General features: G+C 36.6%; 3 protein-coding genes and 1 pseudogene across 3 annotated transcripts; 3 read left to right on the forward strand and 1 right to left on the reverse strand.

Moving 5' to 3' along the window:
• The first annotated feature begins 1,032 nt into the window (after positions 1 to 1,032).
• LOC110744480 (citrate synthase, glyoxysomal) lies at positions 1,033 to 6,147 on the forward strand. Its single transcript, XM_021944458.2, has 13 exons — positions 1,033 to 1,478; positions 1,716 to 1,896; positions 2,222 to 2,307; positions 2,429 to 2,533; positions 2,656 to 2,718; positions 3,619 to 3,728; positions 3,935 to 4,054; positions 4,125 to 4,200; positions 4,400 to 4,473; positions 4,573 to 4,693; positions 4,889 to 4,986; positions 5,080 to 5,203; positions 5,783 to 6,147. The coding sequence occupies exons 1-13, from the start codon at positions 1,224 to 1,226 to the stop codon at positions 5,912 to 5,914; spliced, it is 1,545 nt and encodes a 514-aa protein (XP_021800150.1). The 5' UTR covers positions 1,033 to 1,223; the 3' UTR covers positions 5,915 to 6,147.
• Positions 6,148 to 7,990: 1,843 nt separating this feature from the next.
• LOC110744492 (disease resistance protein RUN1-like) lies at positions 7,991 to 11,695 on the forward strand (annotated as a pseudogene).
• A 1,821-nt stretch (positions 11,696 to 13,516) lies between these two features.
• On the forward strand, positions 13,517 to 15,477 carry LOC110748741 (vacuolar ATP synthase subunit D (VATD) / V-ATPase D subunit / vacuolar proton pump D subunit (VATPD)). Its single transcript, XM_021948687.2, has 2 exons — positions 13,517 to 13,656; positions 14,478 to 15,477. The coding sequence occupies exon 2, from the start codon at positions 14,490 to 14,492 to the stop codon at positions 15,273 to 15,275; it is 786 nt and encodes a 261-aa protein (XP_021804379.1). The 5' UTR covers positions 13,517 to 13,656; positions 14,478 to 14,489; the 3' UTR covers positions 15,276 to 15,477.
• Positions 15,478 to 15,892: 415 nt separating this feature from the next.
• LOC110744482 (transcription elongation factor B polypeptide) lies at positions 15,893 to 18,362 on the reverse strand. Its single transcript, XM_021944460.2, has 8 exons — positions 18,222 to 18,362; positions 17,455 to 17,665; positions 17,231 to 17,368; positions 16,971 to 17,049; positions 16,813 to 16,878; positions 16,602 to 16,674; positions 16,271 to 16,327; positions 15,893 to 16,185 (listed from the first exon to the last, which is right to left on the reverse strand). Exons 2-8 carry the CDS (start codon positions 17,629 to 17,631, stop codon positions 16,080 to 16,082), a joined length of 696 nt encoding a protein of 231 aa, XP_021800152.1. The 5' UTR covers positions 17,632 to 17,665; positions 18,222 to 18,362; the 3' UTR covers positions 15,893 to 16,079.
• Between the last annotated feature and the right edge of the window lie 557 nt (positions 18,363 to 18,919).

Raw genomic sequence — 18,919 nt, forward strand, 5'->3', positions numbered from 1 at the left:
CTCCATTGTTTTCTAATTTCTAAGTTGATCTGCCTTAACCCAAGTACAAAAGGAAATTCCATTCGGCACAAGCAATATCATGTCGATTTTTGCTTCCGTCAGTACCACACGCGTGTGTGGGCAAATTTTGGCGGAACAATAAAAATTCAATTTGTCCGTGGATAACTAACCGTAACAATTCCTAATATATCGAGCAAGGAAAACGAAACTTTGCATTTCCATATCAATTTTGGTTTTGGTTTGAAGGAAAGAAGTCTAAAGTCTGAAGAGAAATGCTAGAAACCATCTTTTTTGGACCTTCTCCCTTCTTCTCATGACAAGAGAGAGAGCAAGAGTCGAACTCTTGAACATATCGAACTTTGAGGACTAATCTTGAGTTGGCCGTTTGTTTCTCCTCGCATGGGGTGGAACTCTGAAGGACCTGGCCCCATTAAAGAATCAAACTAGTAACAAATCATGATCCCAAGGGAGAAAGACTATTTTTATTACTCCAAACTTTTTGAATCAACCAAACACAGCCTAATAATAATATGATCAAAATTACTTTGGAAAGCAAAAGCATAGTGCTACGTCATCATATATTATCCAGCTTCCACTATCCGACTGTTGAGCTTCCCGAGATTAACAGATCGCCGCGTCACTGTGTGTGCGGGGCCCACTTCTGACAGTTCGCGCCACAGCATCGAAGCTCAGAACGAGACTCGTTCACGTCTCAAAATCAACCGTCAACCTTGAGATCAAATCATCACCGTCCATCTCAGATGCACATTGAGTGGGGCCCTCTACTCATAATTCGCGCCGCAGCCTCCAAGCTTAGAAGTTAGAACGATACTCGTTCACGTCTCAAAATCAACCATTCAAACCTCGAGATCAAATCTTCACCGTCCATCTCAGATGCAACTTGATTGTGAATTACACTATTTGCTTGCCGCAGACGTCGCCAAGCTTTTACCAATCATTTCAGTTTTCAGACCAATTAACTGTTTATTCACAAAACAAGTATTGACGGTTTATATAAAAGGACTTTAGATATAAAAAAAAATTACAAAAATATGAAAATAAAAGCAGGAAGAAGAAACACCTCTCTTCTTTAGCTCTCTACAACTTCCACCAGCTTCTTTAACTCTTCCTCTATATTATTTCTCATCATCTCCTTCTCTCTAACAATTCATCGATCAAGAGCTGAAATCAAATACAGAGAATTAGAGATACAACATACAGAAATGTCGAGGGTAACAGAATTGCCGGTAACAGCTCGTGGCCGATTGGCCGTGCTTTCCGCCCACTTAGCCGCTGCAATCATCGAGCCCTCTGAGCTCGAACCCACTCTCGAGCCACTCTGCCTCTCGGCTCAAGGGGTGGTCCCACCACCCGGGAACCTCAGGGGCCCTTTGACCATCGTCGACGAGAGGACCGGTAAGAGGTACCAGGTCCAGGTCTCTGAAGAAGGAACCATCAAAGCCGCTGATCTCAAGAAGGTATTCATCTTTCTAAGTTATTATTGAATTTGCTAATCTGGGTTTGGTTCATTTTCCTTTTTCCCCATCTGGGTATTGTAGTTTTGAAATTTTGCTACTTGCTAGAACATTGTCTGCCTGCTTTTTTTGAAATTGCAACACATGGAAGGAAAGTGAAAACTTTTGTGATGATTTTTGTGTTTTGTGCGAAATTCGATTAACTTGGTGGAAGAAAATTTGGTTTTTGTGAATATACAGATCACAACTGGGAAGAATGACAAGGGGCTAAAGCTATATGATCCTGGATATCTTAACACTGCCCCTGTTCGATCCTCGATTTGTTATATTGATGGCGATGAGGGGATTCTTAGATATAGAGGCTACCCAATTGAGGAACTGGCTGAGAGTAGTACCTTTTTGGAAGTGGCCTATCTCTTGAGTAAGTACTCTCCCTAAGCACTTCATAATATTGGGAATGGTCTTTTATCGTAATTATATGTATTTTAAGAAAGACTATAAGTTTTCATATTTAACAGGAAGATATGCTGCTAATTGAATATGCATGTGAAGGATTTATGTAACTGAAAATGTTTGTGGATAAAATTATTGCAGAAATAAGCTGGTTCCTCGAAACATAATGGTGAATTATTGATTATTACGTGTAGTAGCTCCACGTATTGCTGTAATTTCTCTTCGCCATAACTTCTCTTTCATTTTCTCTTTCTGAACTACTTTGCTTTGTCACTACCCCTTTTTTTGTCCAGTGTATGGGAATTTGCCTTCTGAAAGTCAATCAGCAGATTGGGAATTTGCCGTTTCTCAGCATTCTGCTGTACCACAGGGAATTTTGGTACACTTTTCTTTCTTTTCTCAGCATTCCGCAGGACGATGATGCAATAAGTATGGTAAACTTTTTTATTGTTAATTTTAGCCTTCTCATTTCTGACACGCCAGTGTCTTTTGTATTGTAGGATATTATACAGGCAATACCTCATGATGCACATCCAATGGGTGTACTTGTTAGTGCAATGAGTGCTCTTTCCGTGTTTCATCCTGATGCTAATCCTGCTCTCCGAGTAAGCTAGTTTATTCTCATTGGCTCTGTGCACAACATGCATTTTGTGACTGAGTCTTATCAGAGGCGTCCATTGTTTGAGGCATTCTGTGATATCTGATCATATATTTTATGTTAACATAGGGGCAAGACGTTTACAAGTCGAAGCAAGTGAGAGACAAGCAAATAGCACGCATCCTTGGGAAGGTTTGTTTTGTTTTTGGTCTTTATTTGGACTTTCTGCCTTAGAAAATGTGGTGTGAATGTTAACCATTCTTTAGGTTGTGAAACTTATGTAACCTTGGATTTCAATTCCCGCCTTCCTCTTTCAATCGAAACACTCCAAACAGATAGCTCCTGTGTCCCCAGCCTCTATCAGGCGGCAGGCCCGGCCCTGGGCCAGGGCAGGAAGTGCGACCGCCCTGGGCCCTGACTCAAGGGGGGCCCAAAATTAATATTTTTTTGTCATTGTCAGGTCATATTTAACGGTTATATAAATAAAATAAAAGACCTATTGACATAAAGTAAAGCCAGCGGTGTTGGTTAAGCCTGGTTTTTAATTCAAGTCCTTCCCAAGTTCGAATCCCAGCATTGTGTTTCCTTCCTTATGCTTTTTTGAGGGTCTTCAAGTATGCAGGTTCTTTTTAGTAGTTCAATGCTTCTTCTTCTTTTTGGGTCTTCCATCGTTTCTTATAGAGAGATTTATATAAAATAAGCAGGTTCTTTTTAGTACTCCAATGCTTTTATATACATCTCTCATTTTATAATATTATGTAGAGATATATAAAAAACCACATAGATGCATCTCTCATTTTCTTTTTTGTCTTGGATCCTTTCTTATATAGAGATATATATAAAATAAATGATACTATGTAGATCTCATTTTATAATATTCTACTTTCACATAGATTTTTCTTGTGTGGTATATATATATAAGGTCTATTTTTGGCGTTGCCCCGGGCCTCGAAAATCTCAGGACCGGCTCTGGGCGGCTACATCCCCTACCTTCTACCTCCACAGCCCATAGCTATTGTCTTGCTTTATGTCTCAATCACTCATTTGGAATCTTTCATTTAAGTTGATATTAGATTGTTACTTTATTTTCAGGCCCCAACAATTGCAGCAGCAGCTTATTTGAGATTGGCTGGAAGACCTGCAGTTCTCCCTGCTAACAACCTTTCTTATGCAGAGAACTTCTTATACATGCTAGATTCCTTGTATGTTACTTTATTTCCTTCCTTGTGTGCCTTTTACTGCATAACCTTGTAAATCATGTTTAGAAATCTTTTTTCCTTCCGATGCTGTTGCTGTATAAAGTATAAGCACATAATGCCTTTTTCGTTTTAATTATCAGTCATTATGGAAATTTGAAATTTGGGTCCTCCTCTAATCCAATTAAGAATTTCTTTTTGCAAACTGGCAGAGGCAATAGATCTTACAAACCCAATCCTAGACTGGCTCGAGTGGTAGATGTTCTCTTCATACTGCATGCAGAACATGAGATGAATTGCTCAACAGCTGCTGCCCGGCATCTGGCATCAAGGTAGGCATCATATAATTCGAGTGAAATGATTCAGTGGCATTTTAAAACACGTCCGGCTCTGTATTTGCAGTGGTGTGGATGTTTACACTGCTCTTGCTGGAGCTACTGGAGCCCTCTATGGCCCTCTTCATGGTGGAGCAAATGAGGTATTTGCAAAAGATTATGTTTTCATTGCAGTTTTTTTTAATGCTTGTAAGCTAGTACTAGAATTTAAGTTCCTTAAGCACAGCATTGGAAGATCACTTCTAAGTTGAAATGTATACTTCAGTTTTTCTATTCATTATTTTCCTAGTGTTATATTTTGCCACTACAGTTTCTTATTTTTTTCTGCCTGGATTATTGCAGGCTGTGCTTAAGATGCTTAATGAGATTGGAACTGTTGAGAACATTCCAGAGTTCATAGAGGGTGTGAAGAACAGGTATTTTGTTTTATATCTAATAGTTAGTAGTTCACCAACTGCTGAAGAGGCTTCATATTGAAACAATTATTTATCATTTGTTTCCGGTTCTTACTTCAGGAAGCGAAAGATGTCAGGTTTTGGGCATCGTGTGTACAAAAACTATGATCCCAGAGCTAAGGTCATAAGGAAATTGGCAGATGAAGTGTTTTCCATTGTTGGAAGGGATCCTCTGATTGAGGTGTATTTCTGATCGCCATGTTAAATGCTTCCCACTCCCAAACAAACTATTGATGTGAAGTAGATGCAACTTTTATGTCTGTCTACACTTATCTTATGTCGTTGGCAAGTATCATTGTGGACTTTAATAAATAAACACAACTTGAATTTGATGCAATTATTGAGTTTGAGTGCATTTATCTTATGTCATTTTCAGGTAGCTGTTGCTTTGGAAAAGGCTGCACTGTCTGATGAGTATTTTGTTAAGAGAAAGCTTTATCCAAATGTTGATTTCTACTCTGGGTTAATTTATAGGTACTTTCATTACTTTTCTTTAGACGTGAGATTGTGAAGTTTTCTTCTCCAAGCTTGTAACTATTAAATATGTATTAACTTCATATTAATCAGGGCAATGGGATTTCCAACGGAGTTCTTCCCGGTTTTGTTCGCAATCCCTAGAATGGCTGGGTGGTTGGCACACTGGCGAGAATCCCTTGACGATCCTGATACTAAGATAATGAGACCCCAACAGGTCAGTTCCGTGCTCTTGAAATAGTTTGATTGTTTGTGCTGAACTTTTGGCGTTTCTTTGATTCAGTATTGTCCCCTAACACTTTTCAATATTAATAGCTAAGAACCTTATGAATTTCTAAATCCTACTCTGTTATAATATGCGTGTGAGGACATCTGATATGAGCTTGTAACAGCAATATGCCAAAATGATGCTTGAAACTTCAGAAGTAATCTTTGGTAGTATTTAGCTTGCTTTTTGCAATTTTTTAGATATTCTATTATACTACTGCGTACTTGATTTATAGTACTTGCTCTCTCTATCTCTGTTCGTTTGGTTATGTTTCTGTGCAGCGTGCTTTCTCAACCAAATATAAATAGAAGCTGCATTTTTATTTAATGAGACCAAGCTACATATTTGTTCTTTCGGGGTAGCATAAGTAGGGTTTATGATGGTCTCTCCACTGAGGGTTTACCAGCAGTATCAATAATGTGTTTAGGATAAGAAGAATATTTTAATCTTTTTTGTTCCACAAAAAATAAGTTGCTGCTACATCGATCATCCTGTTTCTTAGTTTTGCTAATCTTTGTGATTATTCAGGTGTACATTGGAAACTGGCTGCGGCACTATATACCACCGAGAGAACGGATAGTAACAAGTGATTCAGACAAGCTTTCTCAGGTTTCTGTTTCAAATGCCTCTAGGCGTCGGCTGGCTGGATCTGGAGTTTAGACCTCATTCGGAACCATGTGGAATATCACAGGAAACGAAAATAAATTTCATAAGAAACTATAGGGAGAAAGAAGTATCTTTTTGTCTTTCTGCATAAAATTATGCCTTAAGCAAAGGCAGAGGAACTGGAGGCTTTTTAGATTAATAAGAACACTTTGGTGTCTAGTCTATGTATTCCGAAATTTCCTGTCACTGTCATCTGGATTAATTTTATTTCTCTTCTTCTTAGCTTACTAGTACCTCCAGTGAATATATATAGTTAAACTATTAAACGTGAAAATGCTAAATTCTTTATACCGATAATAAATCTCGAAAAGTAAGAACTCGAAAGGGGATAATAGAGATTCGGGTAATGGTAATGGATAATGCTATAAACTACTCTTATCGATAAACAAAAATCGGGGAAAAACAATTATAATTTTTTTTTTTTTCACAGTGTCGATGTAAAGAGTATAAAAAGAACGGCACCAGTGAAGCCGGCGGCTATACTTTTTTATTTTTTAAAAAAATTCTGGGGTATAGCCGAGCGGCTATACTATTTATAAAAAAGAATTTAAAAAAGGACCCCAGTAAAGCCGAGCGACTAAACTGTCTTTTTATTATAACAAAATCCAAGGTATAGCCGCGCGGCTATACTATTTGTAAAATATTAAAAAAAACCCACTGCGAACGTAGAGCGTGAAAATAGTATAGCCGCCCGGCTATACTCTATAAATAGAATATTTCAAACGTATAGCTTTAAATTGTTTTAAAGGTATAGCCGCTCGGTTATACCCATTGAATATCATAATCTGAATTTCTCTTTTTTAATTAAATAGTTATGTTTTTATTATTATTTACTTAATGAATAATTAGTATTTAAATGTTTTAATCTATTTTATTTTTATTCAATAATACGTGAGTATTTTGTGAATAATACGTGAATTTTGTGTGTATTATTATAACTTTTGTAAAAAACAAGTGTATTAAACATGAAAAATATGTACGTACATATATAATACGAGTATTAAACTTGAAAATGCTAAATTATTTATACGAATAATAAATCTCGAAAAGTAAGAACTCAAAAGGGGACAATAGAGACTCGGGTAATAGCCTAATAGTAATGGATAATGCTCTAAATACTCTTATCGATAAACAAAAATTGGGGAAAAACGATTATAAAAAAAGATCATAGTGTTGATGTAAAGAGTATAAAAAGAACGACCCCCGTAAAGCCGTGCGGCTATACTCTTTTTTATTATAAAAAAATCCGGCGTATAGCCACTCAGCTATACTATTTATAGAAAAAACCCTTGTTGTGAAAATCGTATAGCCGGGCGGCAATACTCTATAAATATAATATTTCTACCGTATAGCCGCGCGGCTATACTCTTTGAATAGAATTTTTTAAAACGTATAGCCGCCCGGCGATACCCATTGAATAGCATAGAGTTTCTCTTTTTTAATTACTTTAATTAGTAGTTATGTTTTGATTATTATTTACTTAATGAATAATTAGTATTTAAATGTTTTAATATATTTTATTTTTATTCAATAATACGTTAATATTTTGTGAATAATATGTGAATTTGTGTGTATTATTGAAAATTTTGTTAAAAACAAGTGTATTAAACATGAAAAATACATATGTGTGTGTACAATATGAGTATTAAACGAGAAAATACTAAATTCTTTATACAGGTAATACTTCTGAAAAAGTAAAAACTCAAAAGGGGACAATAGAGACTCGGATAATGGCCTAATTGTAATGAATAATGCTCTAAACTACTCTTATTAATAAACAAAAATCGGGGAAAAACAATTATGACAAAAAGATCACAGCGTCTATGTATAAACAAAAAGCGCGGCTATACTATTTATAAAATAGAATTTATAAAAAATAATCCCAGTAAAGCCGCGCGGCTATACCCTTTTTTATTAAAAAAAATCCGGAGTATAGCCGACCGGCGATACTATTTATAAAAAAGAATTAATATTTTTATTTCAACCTAACAACCTTAGTACACCTAATTATCAACGCATACTTGAACAAAAAAGAAATTTTTTAATGCATATGCACTTAGAACGGAAGATGCTGGAACTTGAGAGGAAGCATCTTTGCACATCCTGTGTCTTTCGGCCTCTCTAGTCTCTCATCAAGCCCCAAACAAACAGTCCTCACCATGATCAACCAATACAGTTGACAATATCCCTAATTTTACATTGTGAAGTCTGAAGGCTAGCTAGCAATTGAAACTTTTTCCCAGTTCGAATTGCCAAGAAACCAGGTTAAGCTCCAAAACCCAGCCATATATTTTTGGGGTTTTTCTTTCCTTACATATTTTGCTCTTTCATTTCTAAATGAAGTTTTTGTTGTTGTTGTTAATAATTAATTTTACTGCTCATATAATAATGTATTGTTTAAGATGAGGTCACTAATGCCAAATATGACTGGATTTGTTAGGAAATCGGGCGATTGATATCTTAGATAGAACAACTGCAGATAATATAGTATAAACGCCATTTTGAGCTACGCCGGAATTTAACGTTGTTCTCGCAATTTTGAGCTACGTCTGGAAGTTACAGAGCCGCCTAATCTCCACTTGTATCTCGCTTGAAAGTAGAAAACACCTAACCTGTTACTTCAAGCGAGAATACCAATGTCCTGACTCCAGAGTCAAATACCATCTTCTTTGTTGAATCTTCTCCACAGTTCAAACAATTCCCACTTGGAGATTGATCCGACACATAAAAAAAACCAACCAACTTTCAAGCACTTCAAACAGAATGGAAATACGTCCAAAGCAACCTCCGTCGCCATTATCAAGCTAGGAGACCAAACTGAAGTTGAAAACAACTTCAGTTTGTCAATAGTTGGCATGATTCTGACTTCCTTGGATCTTTGTGGATCCTCTGTCTTTACGTCTCTCTCAGCCTCTCATCAAGTCCCAAAGAATCCAACTGTTATACCCATTTCTTTCATTGGTTGTTCCTCATCAGCCACTCCAATTAACCTCTCAAAACCTTTCACGCTCACACCTCCATTGTCGTCTTCGTTACTTTTCCAAATCCTAGATATGTTTTTTTTTTTCCTTCATACGTGTTTTGCTATTTTGCTTGTTCGTTTCTAATTAATTTAATTTATTGTTGATGATGTACATGATAAAGAGGCACTAATGCCTAACAAAAAGCCAGTCATAGATGTTTTACTGTCGTCAATACCCGTCATGCTCTTAAATCATATATTCTTTCTAGTTTAGAATTTGGCAATAACCGAAAAGCTACCATGTATACATGCTTGTGTCTGTGTGTATTCTCTCTTGCTATTGTACAAGGATGCCAATAACCAAAATGGTAACATATGTGTGTGTATGTGTAACTATATTGGATTCCAGAACAAGATGAAGCCAAGACACAAACAACCATAACAAGCTAGAAAACAACTGATATTTGCCACTTCATAGAATAGTTATAAATCTCTTTCCACAATCACTTCACCAAAGGAAACCGTTCCTATTTCTGTTTTCTATGCAGTAGAAAAAAAAAACACAAAAAAATAAAAAGGAAACTTGTCTTGTCTACTTTATATCCAAGCGGCAAGTCTTAAAATGATGATGAAAGCTTTCGAGAGTACTTTGGCAATGAGCACAGGAAGAACTTGTACATCTTTCCCCACTTCAACTCCTCAATGGAAATATGTTGTCTTCCTGAGTTTTCAAGGTGATCATACCAGAAAGCATTTCACAGCTTCCCGTACATCTTTCCCCCCTTCAACTCCTCAATGGAAATATGATGTCTTTTTGAGTTTTAGAGGTCATGACACCCCGAAGCGTTTCAGAGCTTCCTGTTCATCTTCCTCCCCTTCCAATCGTCAATGGAAATATGATGTCTTTCTGAGTTTTAGAGGTGATGACACCCGGAAGCGATTCACAGACCACTTATACACTGCATTGGAAAGTCATGGAATAATAACTTTCAAGGATGACCCTGAACTTCAAAAAGGGAAACCTATTTCTCCAGAACTGTTTAGTGCAATTGAAGAATCGAGGTTTGCACTCATTGTTCTCTCAGAAAATTATGCATCGTCAACATGGTGCTTGGATGAACTTTTGCAGATTCTTGAATTCATGGAAGCAAGAGAAACAGTGCTACCAACTTTCTACAATGTCGATCCCTCTGATGTGCAAAAGCAAACAGGGAGTCTTACGCAAGCCTTCATTAAACATGAAGAAAAATTTAAGGATGACAAAAGGAAGGTGCAAAGATGGAGATATGGTTTAACAAAAGTGGCAAATTTCTCTGGATGGGATTCAAAGGACTGGTAACATTTCATGTTTTGATTTTGTTTTCAACGCCCTTTTTCTTATTTGATGATTTGTATATACACATAGTCAGTGTGACTTCTGTTTGAGGAAAGGAAATAGATCCAATTATATTTGCAAGTTTTAGTGCAAGAACTATGAATGGTTGCTAAACCTAAATTGCATAACTAATTAACAATAGCTGTTTTTCTTTTTGGTAAAAAAAAATTATAATACAAGTAACAAGGGACATAGGAAATATGCCCCACCTGCAGCCATAAATGCCATTCGAAACAATTCAACTTTGGCTTCATAATAAAATGCACAGCATACATTGATGTGTAATTAATGAGCTTTGGCTTGATTAAGGTCCCATGATATAACTAGTGAAAAGTATCACATATTTTGTTTTGGGAACTGTTATTGGTACTCCAAAAAGGTCATCGTGCAGTCATCCCTTATATTTTTAGAAAAGAGGAAAATGAGTGCATGGTAACTTTTTCGGAGTGCCAATAACAATTTTTTTTTTTCCAGTTGTTATTATATAACTCTATTATTCTTTGTCATGGGTCCGAATCAAAGCTCGTCAAAGATATTGTTGAATTGGTATGGAAAAGATTACGCCCAACATTATTAAGTCTTGTGGACGACTTTGTTGGAATTGATTCAAGATTTAAGCTCGAGGGACTGGATATGAAGAAGCTCTTCAACTTTTTAGCAAGAAAGCCTTTAAGAAAGATTACCCGGAACCAGGTTATGTTACTTTGTCTAATCGTGTGGTGAATTATTCCAAAGGTCTTCCACTAGCTCTTAAAGTCTTGGGATCTTTTTTGCATGGGAGAGGTCCAAGTGCATGGAATAGTGCTTTGGATAAACTAAGAGAAGTTTGTAATTCAGAAATTTTTGAGACACTTAAGATAAGTTACGATGGTCTAGATGACAATGAGAAGAAAATTCTTCTAGACATTGCATGTTTCTTTAATGGAGAGGACACAGATCGAGTATGAGAAACACTTGACGCTTGCGGTTTTTATGCACACATTGGAATGGATCGATGTGCTTGTTGAGAAATCTCTCTTAACTATTAATTCACATGGCAAGCTATCAATGCATGACTTACTCCAAGAAATGGGTCGAGATTGTCCGTCAAGAATCTCCTGATGATCCCCGTAGGCGTAGCAGGTTGTGGCATAAAGAAGACGTCATGAATCCAGGTTGGTTTACTGATCATAAGTTGATGGGATTTGCAATCTGTCTTCTCATTCATGGCTATCTCACTGTCAATCAAAGGATGTGTAAAGTGTTTACTTTCAGCTATGTTCAAGTTGAGTCAAGCCACCTTTGGTTATGCTATCTTCCACGTCATGAATTCTTAGACCATCAGTGGCTGCATATGCACACTGAGCTTGAATTTTCATTCACATTCATCGGCACAGTGATGAAGATGTGTGGGGTCCGTGTAGTGTACGAGGAAGATGCGAAAGCTTTTATTAAGTGAGCGTATATATTCGAGGCATAGCAAGCGTTTAAGTTTGTGAAGAGGTCTTGGATTTCCTTGACAATGCTCAGTGGCCATATCAGAACATGGCCGCTGGTGCGAAAGTTGAAATGTGTCATTTTTCACATCATAATAAAATACAATTTTTAAAATTAAAAAAAAAATTCTGGTTTCAATATAATACATGATGGACCTCAAATTTCACACATGTACTAAAGTGACAACGTTTTACGTGGTCATCCTAAAAATGTTAAATTGAAGCTCAAAGTTATACACTAGTAGTGCGTACGAGAAAATGTGAAATTAATTTCACAACATTTAGTGCTCTAACAATTTGGTGAGAAATAACTTTTGGCATTCTTGTCATAGGTAGAACACCACTTATCCCATTGCATCGTAAACTTAAAGTTTCAAGAAATAGCCAATTCTAGGTTACCACAGTGGTTGTGGCCCTACCCCTTTCCTCCTGCCTGGCACCCGTGATCGAAACCCTTGGGTTATCTTTCCGCAATGTAATAATAATAAAAAGTTTCGAGAAATAAAAAAATATGCTGGATAGAAATATATTGAAGAGGGATTAGAGGTTAAGAACATTCACAATAGGGTAGTATTCACTCAGCTTACTATTCATCTCACTATTTTACCGAGATAATTCCTATTCCTTATCTTGTATTTCATTCTTTTTAATTCCTTATTCCTCTTTCTAAAGTATTATTCTGCCCAATTTAAATTTGTTAAATTCAATTAATCCTATTTTCTTAAACTGGGTAATTTCCCAAGCTATTCCTAAAATTGGACCTCCTATGCCGTTACTCTGCCAATTTGAATTTTGATCAAAACATTCTTATGGACCTTTTTACCATTTTCCTTTGATTGATATTACCAAACCCGATTATACATATTTCCTCTCGTCCAGATGTATGAACAATATTGAACTATTTGGATTTTAACTTTACCGTACTGTAAACTGATCATTTTTGGACCAGGGATGGAACTTGAAGGACTTTTGGACATTTTAGACCATATTATTTGGTCTTTAAGTGATCAATGGTAAGACAAACATACTATGGGTACTCAAAAAACGTTGGCGAAAGCTGTGTGAGCATGAAACTGTTTTGGATCATATATTAGTATTTAACCCTTAAAAAAAACGTTGTGAGTTATGCCCGTTGATCACGACAATGTGCCTGCACTCGAGTTTAAATCTCCCTTAGCATATTTTTACATCATGTTAAGCTATAATTGACAAATTAAAAATAGGGAAACACCAAACATTCTCTTCATATCATTAGAGAGGTGAGCTATGAAGTAAATCTTTTCTTTGATAAAGGGTTTATAGGTTAAGTAGTTCACACTATTTACTCTTACACTTTAATTAGATCATGATTCATGTGTTTGATTTCTCTCTCCTAATATCATTGTATAAATAATTTTAAAAAACTTAAATGTTCAGACGATAAATACCTTGATTACTAAAATTAAAATATAATTTTATCAACTATTGGATTACATATATTATGCATATTAAATTCACTAACACATTTAATATACGGTGAAAATTAGAAGTCCTTAACTAATTCTTAACTTAAAATCTTTATTTTCATTATAAAAAAAAACATTTAAAATCTTTATTAGAAAAGCCTCCTTTTGTGATTATTTTATTTTCTCTTACAAGATGGTCTCTAATTAAAGCGGGAGACCTACCACTACTAAACTACCATACCACTTTGGCAAAACCGGATAACTTCGAAGCGGACTCCATTATTGACCCGAATCCAATAGATCCGAAATCCATTATCACCCGAAGTTTCGCAGACACAGACAGACCCAAACCCAACCCATCAATCATACTTCTTGTTTAGATTTAAACTGCTCGCCTCAAACCTCTCTCTCTAACTCACCGGCGGCAATTTCCGGTCCGGCGAGACCTTTACATCGTTAGCTGAAAGTGATCACACCAGGTTCAATTTCTGATCTTTATGATTCCAATCTCTTTCTCCTTCTCTTTCACTTTCTCTTGTGTTTGCTGTTTTGCTCTGATTTGGATCCAGATTTTCTGTTCCTGATTTAAAAAATGCAGTGTTTTTATGTGAAGAGCTTCTTCATGCTTTTGTTTTGTTTGCTTGCTGAGACTAGTATGGAAAATCAGTGAAAACCCAATTCAGAGACTTGGAATTTGATTTATGGTTTGTGTTGCAAAATCATAGAATTGAATGTGATATCAGTTTTGATCATCCGGGCACACCTAAAGTCTTGGGCTTGTAATCAAATCATGTAGGTTAGCTTTAGAGGGTAAAATTTATCATAGAATGCTCCAGCCCTTCTCTTCTCTTCTCTCTCTCTCTCTCTCTCTCTCTCTCTCTCTCATTCAAACCCTTAATAAATAAAAATTCTCTGCACTCTCTAGGAGCTCTCATCAGGTGCGCTGTCCCTTTTCCCCTTACTCCTTATTTCGTCTTCTATTTTCTTTTTTCTTTTTGTTGTAATTTTGTACGGATATCATGGGATTTTTGTCCTCTCAATTGTTCTGGATCTGCTGTTTGATTCCTGTGACTATTCATGGCTAGATTGGAAATTTCCTCAAAATTGCAATCGATACATGTTCATTAGTCACTGCGAATTTACACATGCTTGTGTTTTTATTTTCTGAGTTTGTTTTTCTCCAGGATTTTCATGAGTTTTTTGTGTTGAGTTTGTGGTGTTGGATTGATGCATCCTTTGTGTATTAACTGCCATCCGGAATTTGCTTGATCCCTGATTATGTATATCCATTATGGTTTAGATCTTTGAAAACATGTCCGGCCAAAGCCAGCGCTTGACTGTGGTTCCTACAGTTACAATGCTTGGAGCTATGAAAGCTCGCCTTGTGGGTGCGACAAGAGGTCATGCTCTGCTCAAGAAGAAGAGCGATGCTTTAACTGTGCAGTTTCGTCAGATTCTTAAAAATATTGTCTCAACCAAAGAATCCATGGGAGATGTTATGAAAAACTCATCCTTTGCCCTTACTGAAGCCAAGTACGTAGCTGGTGAGAACATCAAGCACATTGTTCTTGAGAATGTCCAAAATGCCTCTATTAAAGTTCGATCAAAGCAAGAGAACATTGCTGGTGTAAAGCTCCCAAAGTTCGAATATTTTACTGAAGGTGAGACCAAGAATGATCTCACTGGATTGGCCAGAGGTGGACAACAGGTCCAACTCTGTCGCGCTGCCTATGTGAAAGCAATTGAGGTTCTTGTGGAGCTTGCCTCACTTCAAACATCATTTTTAACCCTTGATGAAGCAATCAAGACCACAAATCGTCGTGTCAATGCTCTAGAGAATGTTGTGAAGCCTAGGTTGGAGAATACAATAAGTTATATCAAGGCGGAGTTGGATGAACTGGAAAGGGAGGATTTTTTCAGGTTAAAGAAGGTACAGGGTTATAAGAAGAGGGAGATTGAAAGACAGATGGCATCTGCCAAGCAATTTGCTGGTGATCAGGTTGCAGAAAAGTTATCTTTGAAGAAGGGCGTTTCCTTAAATTCAGCTCAGAACATGTTGTCAGCGGGTATGGAAAAGGATGATGATATCATTTTCTGATTGGGAGGCTAGTTTATATGTTTGTTCCTAGGATGTGTGGTGCTGGTTGTGCTTCTTGTTCTGCAGAGGAATCCTATTATTATTTAGCTCGACGGTCTTATGTTCAGAATAAAAGCTTCATCCCCTTCATGTATGTTTCTATTTATTGTGAATTATTTGTAACAAAACTTACATCAGTTCAAGGTTTTGGAATATTTGTCGACTGGAAGGTCTTTGGTTTAGTGTAATTACTACAGTATGGTTATTTGATCGCTGCAACATTATTCTTCCCTCTGATAAGACTACGGCAAGAGTGGCTTCAGATTTATTTAATTTTCTTTATAAAAAAATTGTGGTTGCCTGGTATGGTTTCACAAAGTTAGGGGTGGTTTTTGAGCTAAATCTCAATATTAAACCAGCAGGTGGCCTTTGAGCTGATAATAATTTGTTAAACAAAAAAGTCGGGTACAAAATTGCAGGAAAATACGCTAAATTTTTTTAACTAGCTGTATCGAACATTTTGTCCCGCGAACCAACCGCATCCTAATTAAGATATAACAATCAAATTATAATCTCTTATTGTTACAGATGTGAAATATTACTACAAAAGCAAGATGATCAAAATAAAAAGAATGAAATGAAGAACAAAAACGATTTTTATTGATTGGTACAATTGAAAATGAGGACAGCTGAAATCATGTTGAGGCTAACAAGATTGAAGCCACCAAGATTGTTTACAAATGGAGCCATGCTTCAATAGGGTATGAGTTGCAGAGCTCAACTGAGCAATCCATCTGACACCCTTGTCTTCACAGATGAAAATGTTCAGAAAGGATAGCGTTTTAAATTCCTCTCTATCAGCTTGGGTTGTTTAGAACTTGAAGCCGAATCTTTCCCGGAAAACTCACCTGGCCGCTTCACAGTAGGGGCACTGTATAACATAAGGTAGATATAATGAGGGCTGGAAGTGAGTCTATATGTAGCTTTGTAAGGGAATATACATCCAAGAATTTTACCTGTAACTCTTCTGGAGCGAATTTTTCTTCATAGCTGCAAGATTTCTCACCTCATGACTGCTCATAAGAAAAAGTGGAGAACAAAGTCAATATCTTGAAAGTCTATCGCTCAACAAGGGTAATCTTGAGAAGAATCACTGATGGTCCATACTAGTACCCAATATCTTTGAACATAAGGCTTCAAGATAATTATCAGAACAATTTGATGATTCACTGAATATGATATACAAAAACTGTAACAATAAAATAAATTGCATCTTGAGGGAATAACATCAGCTAACAAGCCTAAGGGGCATGGCACATCATGCATCATTTTAAGATACAACATTACCTTTTAAGAAAATCTATTTTCGATTTCTTCATCAAGTTGCTCTTTGCGGTAACATTGTAGCCAGGCCCATTGCCTACAAAGAATTATCAGAAAAACAACCAAGAAAACACATTTATTCTGCACCCTATTTGACGATGTATTAGTCTTTGAAGGGACTGATGTGGATGAACTCAAATAAAATGACACATCACAAGAGAACAGAAATACTTACCAAAGCTTCTTTTATTCGATGATGGCGGAACCTTTGTGCAAATACGAACTTGCCGACTTTGTTTTCCTGCAAAATTTGAATGATTGGTAAGTAAGTTAATCATGTAGAAATTAGTATACTGTTGTTCGGTTTGCTAAGATGCGGTGAGGTAAACTTACGAGCATCTTCCTTTTGATATAGGCTCTTCAAGCGGTCAGCTACTTTATTTTCAGCCTCATCCACTTCCCTCAATTTGGCCTGCAAGTAATCACCCACAATGAAATTCTTATCCTGTTTTCTTCGTATAAGCCAGAAATATAAAGCAGATCTAGAAATGCTAAATCAAGTAACCAAAACTAAGCTACACATTAAAATAATGGGATTCGACTACTGAAGCTAAATGAAAATAAATTTGGTTGGACAGAATGAGGGAACTCACCTCATACAATTGGTTCCATCTGAATGAAACTTTCTTCTTTTTCATCCTCTCAATCACCATATTAGTCCTCTCTATACCAAACTCCTTTTGATATAATTTCCTCCACAAATTATCTGTTATTGGACTCAAATCTCTACCCTACAAGAATTAATTAATAAACATCTCAGAACTTCTGCTGAAGCATAACAAAAACATTTATATAAAAACAATGTGGAACAACTTACTTTTGTACTCTTCTCTACATGCCTCAACTGATCGACCGTACAATGTGGTAGAATTCTCTCAAGAAAATAAAGTTCTGTTTCACCAACATCTCCAAGGTGCCTTATATTATCTATTGCAGTATTAATGCACAGATCAACCAAAGATGGAGGTTCCACACTTGTAAATTCCTCATCCATGCTACCTGGTCACTTTTTCTCCAGGTATGTCTCCCTAAGGCCAATACATTATACAACAAAATCAATTTCACATACTTATATTACTTATTTGAAGTAGTTAGCATTCTTCATATGAACAAACCGAGCTCAACTAAACTGAATTGGACATAGAACTAGGCGCCATTTAATTGTCAGGAAAAAGTGTTGCTCAAAATCTTGGAAATTTAGTTGAATTGAGACCCATTAAACAAAAGCTTAGAACTTTATCATCATCCCAGATAGTAAACGTTTAACTCAAACAACTTTGAACAATTATTGGATGGATTGACCTGAACCCATCAATCCCTCAGTTCTATCAACAATCAATCACAAAAATAAAAAAAAACTACAAAAACAGTAAAAGGTCAAACTTTCGCTACAAATCTCTAAAAAAAAAATTACAACCCACAAAACTCAAATTCATCAACGCAAATCCGAAATCAATCCATACATATCCAATCACAAATTTTTTTTTTAAGTACATAGAAGTTGAATCTCGTGCACCGAAAAAAAGATGAAGAAAAAAGCAAAATCGATAAATAAATTTGAATTAAGGGTTTGGAGAGACTTACTGAGTGATCGGAGACGAGAGGAGGGAGATCGTTTGCCGGAGGCGAATTATTGGTTTAAATTTAATTTAATAAAAACATTGTTCGTTTTATTCTTTTATTGTTTTTAATCTGAATTTGTGCTAATATGCACCAGGCTTGTGTTTATGCTTTATATGGACGAAAAATGAGGTCGGATTTCTTTTCTTTTTGGGCTTCAGCTAACGTGCGCGGCGCGTGCCAAATTTTGATGGCGCATGGTGTGGGGTGACTGGATCTTTTTGTCTTAACTAACCCCAACGACCTTCAATATGACCTCACCACTTTACAGCCAATCAACTTGGCGCCAGTCATCTTTTACCGCACCGTATAATTAAGGCTTATATGCTACAGTGCCCCTTGGAATATTGGTCAATTCTCACTTTACCCCCTCAAAGTTAAAGTGACCCACTTTGCCCCCTTGACCAAGGTTTCGTGTTTCACTTTACCACTATCCGTCAACGCCATCCAAAATTTCGTTAAAAAGCTGACGTGGCAGGGGTATATTGGTCAATTCAACTGAGCTGAGATTTTTCCCACCAATCTGAGGTTGTGACCTATTCCCGTGGACCCCACCTCTAACGACTGATCTAGCTAAAACTGCTGATGTGGATTTGTGGACCCTATATGAAACAAAATAGCCGAGAGATGGAAAATTGAGATTGGGGATTTTAGATCTAGGG

This window comes from Prunus avium, chromosome 3, assembly GCF_965620075.1.
Source record: "Prunus avium chromosome 3, drPruAviu1.hap1.1, whole genome shotgun sequence".
Classification (NCBI taxonomy): Eukaryota; Viridiplantae; Streptophyta; class Magnoliopsida; order Rosales; family Rosaceae; genus Prunus; species Prunus avium.

Coding starts and splice junctions, on each gene's coding strand:
- LOC110744480 (XM_021944458.2), top strand. CDS start 1,224: ATGTCGAGGGTAACAGAATTGCCGGTAACAGCTCGTGGCCGATTGGCC. Junction 2,308..2,428: donor CTGTACCACAGGGAATTTTG/GTACACTTTTCT, acceptor TTTGTATTGTAG/GATATTATACAGGCAATACC. Junction 4,201..4,399: donor TTCATGGTGGAGCAAATGAG/GTATTTGCAAAA, acceptor GGATTATTGCAG/GCTGTGCTTAAGATGCTTAA.
- LOC110748741 (XM_021948687.2), top strand. CDS start 14,490: ATGTCCGGCCAAAGCCAGCGCTTGACTGTGGTTCCTACAGTTACAATG.
- LOC110744482 (XM_021944460.2), bottom strand. CDS start 17,631: ATGGATGAGGAATTTACAAGTGTGGAACCTCCATCTTTGGTTGATCTG. Junction 16,879..16,970: donor ATATCAAAAGGAAGATGCTC/GTAAGTTTACCT, acceptor CAAATTTTGCAG/GAAAACAAAGTCGGCAAGTT. Junction 16,186..16,270: donor TCGCTCCAGAAGAGTTACAG/GTAAAATTCTTG, acceptor TATGTTATACAG/TGCCCCTACTGTGAAGCGGC.